This window comes from Falco naumanni, chromosome 12, assembly GCF_017639655.2.
Source record: "Falco naumanni isolate bFalNau1 chromosome 12, bFalNau1.pat, whole genome shotgun sequence".
In the NCBI taxonomy this organism is placed as follows: Eukaryota; Metazoa; Chordata; class Aves; order Falconiformes; family Falconidae; genus Falco; species Falco naumanni.
This window is the reverse complement of record NC_054065.1, coordinates 22,171,459-22,182,605: the sequence shown is the minus strand read 5'-3', so window position 1 is coordinate 22,182,605 and position 11,147 is coordinate 22,171,459. Positions and strand designations below refer to the sequence as shown.

General features: G+C 39.7%; 1 protein-coding gene across 1 annotated transcript; it reads left to right on the top strand.

The window, feature by feature from the left end:
• The first annotated feature begins 2,216 nt into the window (after positions 1–2,216).
• Positions 2,217–10,693, top strand: NEK2 (NIMA related kinase 2). Its single transcript, XM_040612050.1, has 9 exons — positions 2,217–2,547; positions 2,701–2,918; positions 3,986–4,223; positions 4,884–4,966; positions 5,211–5,337; positions 6,135–6,354; positions 7,305–7,359; positions 7,444–7,514; positions 10,051–10,693. The coding sequence occupies exons 1-9, from the start codon at positions 2,452–2,454 to the stop codon at positions 10,272–10,274; spliced, it is 1,332 nt and encodes a 443-aa protein (XP_040467984.1). The 5' UTR covers positions 2,217–2,451; the 3' UTR covers positions 10,275–10,693.
• Positions 10,694–11,147: the final 454 nt, after the last annotated feature.

Below are 11,147 nucleotides of genomic sequence, written 5' to 3'. Positions count from 1 at the left end.
AACTACAAAATAATTTGTGTGTGTGTGTGTGTGTTAAGTTTTGGGAAAGTACTAGTGAAATTAGATGTAAAAAAAGCAGAATAAAATATTAGAAGCAGTATTATAAATAGATGATTGAAAACTATTTGGTAGCTTTCAAAGACCTGAAGTCAGCGCACATATTTTCAAGACAAGAAATCTAAGAGCTGCTCCTGAGCCAGACATCAGAGCTGAAAATACAATACCTGAAAAAAGGCCCCCCCATTTCAAACCTGATATGTATTTTTGGAATCATTGGACTCTAGGTTCTCTTATGTGGCCAGCGTGAAAATCAGAAAGAAAGAAAATAGAGTGCCTACTGAAAATTTTAATGACCACTTTTAGAAATGCATTTTTCTCAAAATTACCCAGCTCTTAAAAAGTAAGTATAATCAGAAGTAAAATGACTGTGCTACTGGTTTTTAGAGCATGACATTTTGACATTTCTCTAATTCAAACAAACATTTCTAAAGAAACTTCCAAGATAGTCCCTAGACAAAACACAGTATTGAAAGCCTACTCTATTTCTTTTGAAATATAAATAGAAAGACTCCCATTGATAACAGTGGGAATGCATGATGACCTTTTGCTAATTTGAAAGTACAGAAGTTTGAAACAGAGATATTTGAAACCAGAAATGAAGCTTACAGCCTGAATAATACATACTGTACTTTTTTGGTCATTTTTATTGCAAAATGCCATAATTTATTTACTATGCTAACAGTGTATGTGAGGATTTTCTTTTAAGGTAATTAAAATCAATGATAAAAATGAACCATTTAGACCACCCTGTTACTCATTAACAACAAAACTAAAATGTCTTTACACTGTGTAATTAGTTTGCTCTTTTTTTCCTCTAATGAGTAGGCATTCTCTATGGATAGAAAGCTATAGGATTTTTTAAATGGATAACAGGAGCTTTTGTGCTTCCTGATGATGAAAGTAAAGGCTTAAGAATTTTTCATAAAAATTCAGTAATAGCATGACACTTGTCCCCCTCAAACTTTTTTCAAAGCCTGAATACAAAACAGGGAAATGATTAATGGCACCATATGGAGATGGAATATGAGAAACTACTCCTTTCGCACCAGGTTCAGGCATGTTACAATTCTTCGCTCAGGAACTAGGAGTTCTTGTTTCAGTCACAGCCACTTCCACGTGGAGAGACATTAAACTGAATCCAGAGCTGCACTCTGATGTCATTCCCAATTTATCCTAAATTATGCTAGAAAATACATTACTCACTTCTTAAAATTTGTATTTTTTGTGTCATTTAATGTACCCATAATAATTACTGAATTCCAAAAGTTCAACTTTTGGACTCATGCATTCCTGTTTATATATATCTCTCTATAAAATACATAAAATTTGCATTTTAAGCCATTACATTACTTAGCTTATTTTCAAAAGGTGTTCATGTACGGTGTAACACAGGTGTTCATCATATATGGTGTAACTGTAAAGCTGCCATGACATTTGGAGTTTTTAACGAATAATTTCTTGAAGAATCATGAGGAACTTTCCTCACCGGTTTTAAAGGACAAGTTTCCAGAACAAATTTATGTTGTTTTACAGCGCTTGAGGGTGCTTTTTTTTAAACACTTCCCAATATTAAAAAACTCTTTAAAGTCTTCCAGTTTTCTATCGATATCTATTCAGTAGACTAAAGTATTTCAGGAAAGGGGATAATTTGTTATTTTTACTGGGAAGATTGTCTGCTCCTGCGCAGCTACGAGTGCGCTATTGCCCGTGCCCAGGGGCAAGGCGGTTCGCCCGGCCCCGCCAGGTGCCACCGCCCCCTTGCGAAGGGCGCTGACACGATGCGGGCAAGGGGCCCTAACGCAAAAGCGGGCCTGGGCCTGCTGCTGGGAGGCCGGTAGTTAAGAAGGGCACTCCAAAAGCTCATTTACTGGGAATTCCAGACCTTGTTTTCCTCAGAATATCTGAACGAAAGGAAACCAAAAGCCGTCCTGCTGGCGGAACCCTGAGGGGTCGCCCTTAGTGCCTCACCCGGTCTGCGGGGAAGGACGGACAACGGCCGCTTGCCTTGCTCCGGGAAACAGCCCGGGAACAGGGCAGCCCGCCTCCGGGGCGGCCCCATTGCCTTGCCTTGCCTTGCCCTGCCCTGCCCGCCAGGGCGGGCGGACGAAAGCCCATGGCAGAGGCACCACCACCACAGCCCAGCCAGCTGGGAGTGAAGATCAGCGCGCGGCGAGGCGGGAAGTAGCACAGCCCTCACTCTCGCGATAGCTGCCTGCTGCCGCCCCCCGGCGTTGTAACGGCCGTTACCTGGCCGTCGCTGTTTACGGTGGCGTAGCCAATGGGAAGGCAGGGCGTGTGGGCGGGACTGGGACGCGCGGCCAATGGGAAGGAGGGGCGGTGCGTTTAAACGGCGTGTGCGCCCAGCCGGTGGTCTGTGGCGGTTCTGTAGCCATGCCCAGTCGCCCCGACGACTACGAGGTGCTGCTCACCATCGGCGCCGGCTCCTACGGCAGGTGCCGCAAGGTGCGCCGCAAGGCCGACGGCAAGGTGAGGTGGGGGCCGGGGCGGTCCCGGCTGGGTGCTGGCGGCTCCGGGAGCGGCGGGTGGTTTTGGGAGCCCCTCTCCCCCTGGGGAGCTCTGCCTGGTGCGTGAGGCACTCCCGAAGGGATCGCGCGTTGTTTGTTTTATCTCCCTCACTAGATCTTGGTATGGAAGGAACTGGACTATGGCTCAATGACAGAGGCAGAGAAACAAATGCTCGTTTCCGAAGTGAATTTGCTACGCGAGCTGAGACACCCGAATATCGTCCGCTATTACGATCGCATCATCGACAGAAGCAGCACAACTCTCTACATCGTGATGGAGTATTGCGACGGTGGTGATCTGGCAAGCTTAATCGCAAGGTGCACCAAACAAAGGCACGTGTCAGCTTTGGAGTGCATGGTGTGAAGTATCTTGGGCAACCCGAAGTGAAATGTATCTCAATAACTTACAAATAACTAGGTTTAATCCTTTGAACCTGACAGCACTTGTGAAATGTGAAAGGTTTTGTACAAAATTGCAACACTGATGGGAATTGCACTAATGAGTGTGCTGACTGATGGGATGTGTATGTCAAAAGAGTGAGGGGGGAAAAAAAACCAAAACCCCCTGAGCTCTCTTATGAGGCAGAAGCTCTTGAAGGGTTTCTGGATGCAATGCTATGCACGGGGTTAAAAACGTAAACCAGCAAGTCACAGTTTATGCAGACTGGTAGCTTGATCTGTGGGTTCTTGCTTGTAAAAACTCGTACCCTGTTTTTTGTTAGAACACCAAAACATGTGAAAGGGAAAAGTGGTTTTGTAAGTGATGTTAAAAGCTGCTTTATGTGTCTGCATGTAAAGCTTGTGGAGATGTCAAGTTGATCCTTGGTCTAATCTTAGACTTAGCAGCCTACTACTTAAATATAATATCAGTTTTCACATTCTTAGGTTACACCATGTGTGCTACTTTGAGAATGATCTAAAATGGTGCTGCAGCTGCTCCCAGACATTGGTGTTTTCATTTAAAGAAAGTTATATTAAAAATCAGTCCCATCTTGGCTCTGTTGATGTATACTAGTCATGATAAACAGCTGACAGGATACTGCCAAGCAAAGGGATGGATCTCATCACAAAAGCAACAAATTGATATTTGTGTTGTAAGCAAGGGAAATGCTATGTATTTGTTAGATTCTTTGGGGGAGGAAGGAAGTATTTACAGGGACTCTGCAACAACAGTCTAGATGTCTTCCAACCTATTAGGAGGGATTTTTTTTAATTCCCATTTTTAAAATAGCATATGTAGATGCCTGTTCCTGTTAGCTTTCTATAAAGGTGCTGGGGTTGATTCAGTGATGTTTTGTAATAGTAGTATTTTAAAAAGTTACAGAACTGAGGCTGGAGGCAACTACTTAAAATGGTGTATGCTCAGAGAATGTTTGTTAAACTATGTGTTCATCTTTCAGGCATTATTTGGAAGAAAGCTTTGTTCTCAGAGTGTTGACTCAATTAACATTGGCCTTGAAGGAGTGTCACAGACGGAGTGATGGTGGAGTCACTGTGCATCGTGACCTAAAACCAGCAAATGTCTTTCTGGACGGCAAGCAGAATGTGAAACTTGGAGATTTTGGACTAGCTAGAATATTGCACCATGACACCAGCTTTGCCAAAACATTTGTTGGGACTCCATATTACATGTCTCCAGTAAGACCTCCCTTCTGTGCCTTATCTTCCCTTTTGTTCCTCCAAGATCTGTTTTCTGCAGTGTTAGTCTGAGAGTCTGTGAATGTTTGGGAGGTTTTAATGAAGAGTCACTAGTCTCAAATGCAGGAGACTCTTTCATAGAATGTATATTTTCTGGAAGCAAGGCTATTTTGCAGTTATTTTCATCTTCTTTTTCCCACACCTTTTCACTGTATAGGTTTTGAAATGTGCTTGGAATATCAGATATATTGGAGTATATTGTTCTTGAAAAGGAACAGGGAAGCTATTTTATGTTTCACAGTGTTAAAGAGCTTATTAAATTACCTCTTGACAGTAGGATTTTACTTTGTAGTGGAAATGAGCAAGAATGAGTTATTTCCCTGATACAGTGCATTTTGTATGGGAAAGATTAATGTTGACTGAAACATGGAGTTTTATCAGCTGAAGACTGGTGCAACACTTCAGTATTCTACAGTGTAGTATTTCCAGAACTTTGTAAAATCCTGCTAGTAAGAGTACCTGTGGAGATTAATTAAGATGGGATCTTGAAAGTAAGCCAAATAAGTAATAGTTTAATTCAGGTTTGAACAGTGGCTGATTATGCTGCAATGGTAGGACAATCTCCTAACTAATAAACAGAAGACTGTTCTTTTTCTTTAGGAACAGATGAACCATATGTCATACAACGAAAAATCTGATATCTGGTCTCTGGGATGTCTCCTGTATGAATTGTGTGCTCTTTCGTAAGTATAGTAGTGTAGTAATTAAAATGGAAACACAGGTGTCAATGCATGTATGATTAAATTTTTTTATGGATGAAAGCTTAAAGTTTTAAGAGACTAGTCCTAGATTTTTATTTCTGTATTGGTCTTGCCATTAGGTAGTCAAACCTTTGATTGCAGCTTTTTTCTTAATCTGACACTCTTTTTCCTGAAAATAAGTCTTGTAAAACTAGTGAAAGAATCCAAGAAAAATGTTCTTTTTCAGGCCTCCGTTTAGAGCTTACAACCAAAAGGAGTTGGCAGAAAAGATAAGGGAAGGGAAGTTCAGACGAATACCATATCGTTACTCAGAGCAGTTGAATGAACTCCTCAAAGAGATGCTGAATGTAAAGGTAAGAATCAATTACTAAGTTTACCTTCTGTAGTTTGAACTAGTACTGAAATACTAGTTTTTCTTCTCAGTTATGAAACAAGCTGATCTGGAGTAGTGGTTGCTATCACCTAGTCACTGTCAATATCACTTGTAGGGGAAGAAGGGAGGAATTGTGCTTTAAGTCCATTAAACAAAGGCAGCAGCTCAAGTGATTGGCCAGGTTCACAGGATGCAAAAAGGCTGCCTCAGTATTGGCTTATACAGAATTTCCTAACAGCATGCTTAACAAGGTCTTATAACTTCAGGGTTAAAATGGCTCCATTGTGCTTGGAAGCTGGCAGGGTTGGTTTTTTGTCTTGATTTCTGACTTTGCTTTACATGGATAATGTATAGCTCTCCTCCCATGGGTGGCATGGGGGTGTTGAGAATAATACTGCATGGGAAAACAAAGCTGTAAGAAGAATGCAAGTATCCAACAGGTATGTATCCTTCAGGAATCAAGTGACATCATCTGGAACCTACTGACAATTGCCTCTAGTCTCACCACCCCATTCCGGCTCTGAAAGGAGTGGGTGCCTGGGCTGGGAGAGCCAGACTTGCAGCTTCTGGAGCTGAAGGCTGGTAACCGCTTCCTCCCTCACTTTTTGTCATCTGGTTGTGCTACCCCTTCCTAACTCCCATTTTTTTTCTCCAGCTTCTCTTTCACTGTATAGCACCTCAGCTGGTCTCTACCTGCAGTGGGTCTTTCTTCAGAATCCCTGGCCTTAATGTTTCTTGGTTACAGATGAAACCTGTTGGTAATGTCTTTTCCCTCAGGATTATTGCCGACCTTCTGTCGAAGATATTCTGCAGCACCCCTTGATAGCAGACTTGGTGACAGAAGAACAAAGACAAAATTCTGATAAAAGAGGCTGGAGATCATGGGAGCCAGAAAAACTGCAGCATTCAGATGCTGCAATGAGCGAGCTGAAACGGAAGGAACAACACTTACAGGAGCGAGAACAAGCCATTAAAGAGAGAGAACAACGTTTGGAGCGTATGATATTCAACTTTGGGAAGGGGGTGGCATTGGGATTCTGATTCAAAAGAATAAGTGCAGAGAAAGGAAAGGTAGACAGTTTCTAAAACTCATTTTAATGCTCTAGGATATTGTACTCTGCATTCACTACTAGAATTCTGTCTAAAGACTAAAACAAGAATGCTTGAGCTTACTAATCTATACTAATTCTTGTTTAAAGTTACTAAGATATAATTGGCACTTTGGATATAGAAGTCTGATTTAGGAGGATTATTAAACATGAGTAGCAACTAGGAAAGTACAGAAAAATGGAGTCTGAATATATTCTGCACTGTGCAGTGTAGGTTGCTTTACTTTCACTCTGTGTAAGTTAACATTGGCTATACTAATGTGTAGCCTAAGGTAACCTGCTATTGGAGCAAAGTAGACTTGAGTAACCTGTCAACTGCTTTTATAAAAGCTGTAGTAGCTTACAGTCTCACTGGTCCTTAGGTGTTGGGATTTCCTGCCCATATAAAATACCTCTTGTATACGCAGCAGACCCTGTAATACAGATTTTAACTATATATTGTTTTCTGAGCCTGAATAACAGCTGCTGCTGCTGTAAACAGGGTGCTTAATTATAGCTGATTTACAGTATATGGTATCTAAATAGATCTGGTGTCACGTGTGCCACTAGTTAATGTGCAGAACAGAAAGCTGCTATAGCTTCATTGTTGCAGATATGTAGAGTCTGGGGGAGAAGAAAAGCCTACCTGGCATTTCAGAGTACTTATCCATGCTTTATCAGTGCATTGGTAAAGGTGTATCTACAGAGCAGTTACCTTTTGTTCAGAGCCATAGAAACAGCCTGTCAGATGCACCCATATTTCTGTTACTGGTGTCTTTTTCTGCAAGAAAATCTGCCATGCACAATTACTCTAACATTTACATTTTAACACTGCATACTACCATATTTCTACTTCCAGAGAGAGAACGGGAACTCTGTGTTCGAGAGAGACTGGCAGAAGACAAACTTGCTAGGTATCTTACTAACCTATAGTTGCCTATGTTAAAAACTCTACAATCTTACAACAAAAAGCTTAAACTTTTTCTTTTTCAAAACAGAGCTGAAAACTTGATGAGGAACTACAGTCTCTACAAACAGCAGATTGCATTAGCTTGTGCAGATGGTCCAGGTATGAAAACATGCAAGAAGCCACTTGTACTGATAAATGTAGGCTGTTGTGAGTAGAAGAATGTCCCTGATGCTCAACGTGCTGTATCTAGTCCCACTGTAGTGATACAGTCCCAAAGTATTCCTGCGTGGTTGGGAAGAGACACTTGACTTTCATTAAGTTTTTTTGCAAAATAGAATGATGTTCAGCTGTGAGTATGAGTTACCACTGTCAGCACTGTGGTCTTGTGCTGTTTTGAAAATCGGGTTCTTGTGGTAAGCTGATGGAAGCACTGACTTGTAACCCAGACTCTTCTCAGCTGCCTGTATTTTATTTATGGATGTTTTTTATATACCTTTGATTTGTTCATTTTAATAAAATTGCACATGTTCAACTACTTCAGCTTTAGTTGAACTTTCAAAAACTTCAAGGTGAGAAGTAATATTTGTTGCAAGTGACTCAGATGTGACTGGTGCATTATGAGCTCTGAAGAATACAAACTGCTATTATCATACTCCAGTTTAACTCACTAGGAAAAAAACCCAACCAAACAGCTCTGAACATGTGCTACAATGCTTCCTGACCTGTAGTCCAATCTGTTTTACAGTAGTTATTACCCTATAAGTGTATGACACTCACTTTGGCCTTGGTTGTTCAGTCCTCACTATCAAAGAGACTGTATCATCTGTCCATTGCATCCATCTTTTAATAGTAAAAATGATCAAAGTATCTAAATGAATTTTGAAATATTGTAGAATATTAAATGGCTGGGTCCTAGGTAGTACTCTAGAAGAAAGACATGTAAAAACCTTTAAACATGCAGCAACACTCTCTTCATTTAGTTTTGGTCAGATAAAGCAAGATAAGCATGTCACTGCCTCTCTACAACTAAAACTGAAGTTGCATATTTTTATTTTTTTCAAAAAGTGTCTATCACTGCTGGAAAGAACACAAGTGAAATGCTAAGTAGTTAGTGGCATTTGAGCTATTTCTAACATTCCTGTCCATTTTGAGAGTTCCACCTATGACATTTCAACTTACTGTCTTTGATGCATTAAAGAATATAAAATTACCAACAAACTTGCCTTGGGCTTTCTGATGTTGACTCTAATGCTGGATGGCTGAAAGTAAATGAGCTTCAACATTTGTTTCTATTCTTTTCTGCATCTTCCACCCCTTTACATGATATTTTGACCTTAACAAGGATATTAGTTTTTTGAAGATGGGCAAAACCACTTTGAGTTTTTAATGCCTCAAGACAAGCAATGCAGAGAAGTGAATGTAGTTATTAGAAGACTAACCAAATCTTGCAATAACTTGATTAAATATTAGTCACAATGTTTGCTACTCTTCCAATTCATTTCATAGTACTCTTGTAATACTGTTTCTAAAATACTCCCTGTTTGGATATGGATGGACTTGGTGTTTCTCCACTATGTTACCAACATCACTTGCTTCCATTATCTCCAGTTTTCAAAACTGGCTTGTGTCTCATGCATCCCTTGGATCCCTGAATTCTCCTTAAAGTCAGTTGTGTGGTTCACTTCACAGTGAAGCAAATGAAATACCAAAAATCTGTGTTTCTAAGTCAGTGTTCTAGACACTACCTTATTTTTACAGGGATTTTCCAATGTTTAGGGAAGGTTTTAACTTTAAAACAGATACAGCTTATGAATATAAAAATACAAAATGCTGAAATATTCACTAGCTTCCTCAGTTTGGGCCTCCTCACTCTCTTATGCTTATTGCATCCTTGATCTAGCCTAATGAATTGAAAATTAAGGCTTCAGCATTGTTAAGATTAGGATAGTTAGATCTTTGATTAAAATGGAAACATCACACATTAAGTTGAGCCTTATGAAGCTGGCTCATATGAGAGGCAGATCAGCTGTTTGAATAGCTTTTTATGGTAGTTTTGTACCCTGAGTCATTAAAAACAAAACAAACTGCCTTTTAATTTGTGGCAGTTCTATACAACTAAAGCATAGCTATACTATAAAAATTCCTATTCTGCAGGCTGCAGTGAAAGTACTTGTTAATTTTTAATGTGCCTGAACTTGTCATTCATCAAGTCCAAGCCTAATTTTTACCCCATTGACTTAATACAAGGATAGAGTTGGAACAACATGGGTAATGTAGAAAGACCACCGGATGGGTTGGGTCTGCCCATGCTATGAAGGAAAGAAGGCTTTCTGGTAGCTGCGAGCCTAATTCTCCATTTCCCTTTGGAATTGCATTATGTTACTGTTTAATTTCTGTCCTTCAGAAGAAACTCCATGTCTTTTCTCCTTATATCAACAGTTATCTTAGGCGTTGGGAGGTGCACCCTAGAAACTACAATGGCATATATCCTTTTACCACAATCATGTAAAAGCTTTGTTTTCAATTATTCCTCAAAACAGGAAAAAGAATTGTTACTATGAACTAAAATGCAATTAATTAGGTCACTTAAAGCCATAGGTAGATAGCAAAATGGGTAACAGGGTTAAAAGATATCAGCTAAGCAATAAATGCTGAAAAATGCACTAATTCAGTACTTATTTTTTGATTTCTTAAGATAACGCACTCCTACTCCCCTTTTCTACAACCAAGAAGAAAGTACACTTTGGAAGTGAAGAGAATCTTGTGCCTTCTGTTAATGTGGAAAACCATCCCCTTTCTAAAGGGAAGTCATCTGATCTCAGAAAACGTCTATATGCTGCAAATCTACGGGCTCAAGCACTGTCTGAACTGGAAAAAAACTATCAACTAAAGAGCAGACAAATCCTGGGCATGCGCTGAAACTAATAGAGATGTAAAGTATTTAACTTTTAAAAGTTGATTAAATGTATGGGAAGATACTTGTGCTTCCCTCTTTTAAGTTGGAACCTACTGAAAATTTATTATAACAGTTGTTATACAAACTCGTAGTCTATAGGTAGTTCACAATAAAGGCTTAAGAGATTATATTATGAAAGCAGGTAGTTTTGATACCAAATTAAACAAATTTAATTATTCAGGAAAATACATTTTAGTCCTCCTTCTGTTTACTGTACATTACTCTTCTGAAAATATAAAGAATGAATATTGTAAAACAGATACTTTTAAGATCCGATGTAAAAAACTTTTCAGATAAAAATGTACAGATTCATAATCTGTAGGTTAAAACAATGCTGTATGTAACACACAGTACTTGATTAAAAAAAAGTATTGATATTTTATATATGTGGAAAAACTGGCTTTTTGTCTGTGCTTGTGAATATTTTTTAACTATCAAAAGAGCAAAAAGAGATTTTATGCTGTCTCTTCCTGCTAAGTAGGTGACCTATCAAAGCAGGCTACTTTTAGTTTCATGTCTTTAACTAATCAGTGGAAGGGGTCAGCTTAGTGTAACTGAGTTTATACTTCTTTCTGCCTGCTCCTGAAAGGCCTGCTTCAGGGCAGAGCATTTGAAATGATACCTTCTTCGGTTTGACTTGAAACTGTGTGATAAACTGAACCTCTGAGACTGCTGTCCTGAATGGGGCACCATCCAGGGTATTAGCACCTGTGTTTTGGGGAGGGGCAGTTGTACTTTGAATAGAAAATCCTTATTTTTGTGATGCTAATGAGGTATCTCCATCTTCCCTTTCACAATTCTTTGCCAGAGTAGGAATTGCTCGCTTAAGATGGTGT

What these genes read in the sequence shown, in the direction of transcription:
- NEK2 (XM_040612050.1), top strand. Translation starts at nt 2,452, where the DNA reads ATGCCCAGTCGCCCCGACGACTACGAGGTGCTGCTCACCATCGGCGCC. An exon ending in CTCCATATTACATGTCTCCA is followed by an intron (nt 4,224 to 4,883) that starts GTAAGACCTCCC and finishes CTTTTTCTTTAG; the next exon opens with GAACAGATGAACCATATGTC. An exon ending in TATGAATTGTGTGCTCTTTC is followed by an intron (nt 4,967 to 5,210) that starts GTAAGTATAGTA and finishes GTTCTTTTTCAG; the next exon opens with GCCTCCGTTTAGAGCTTACA.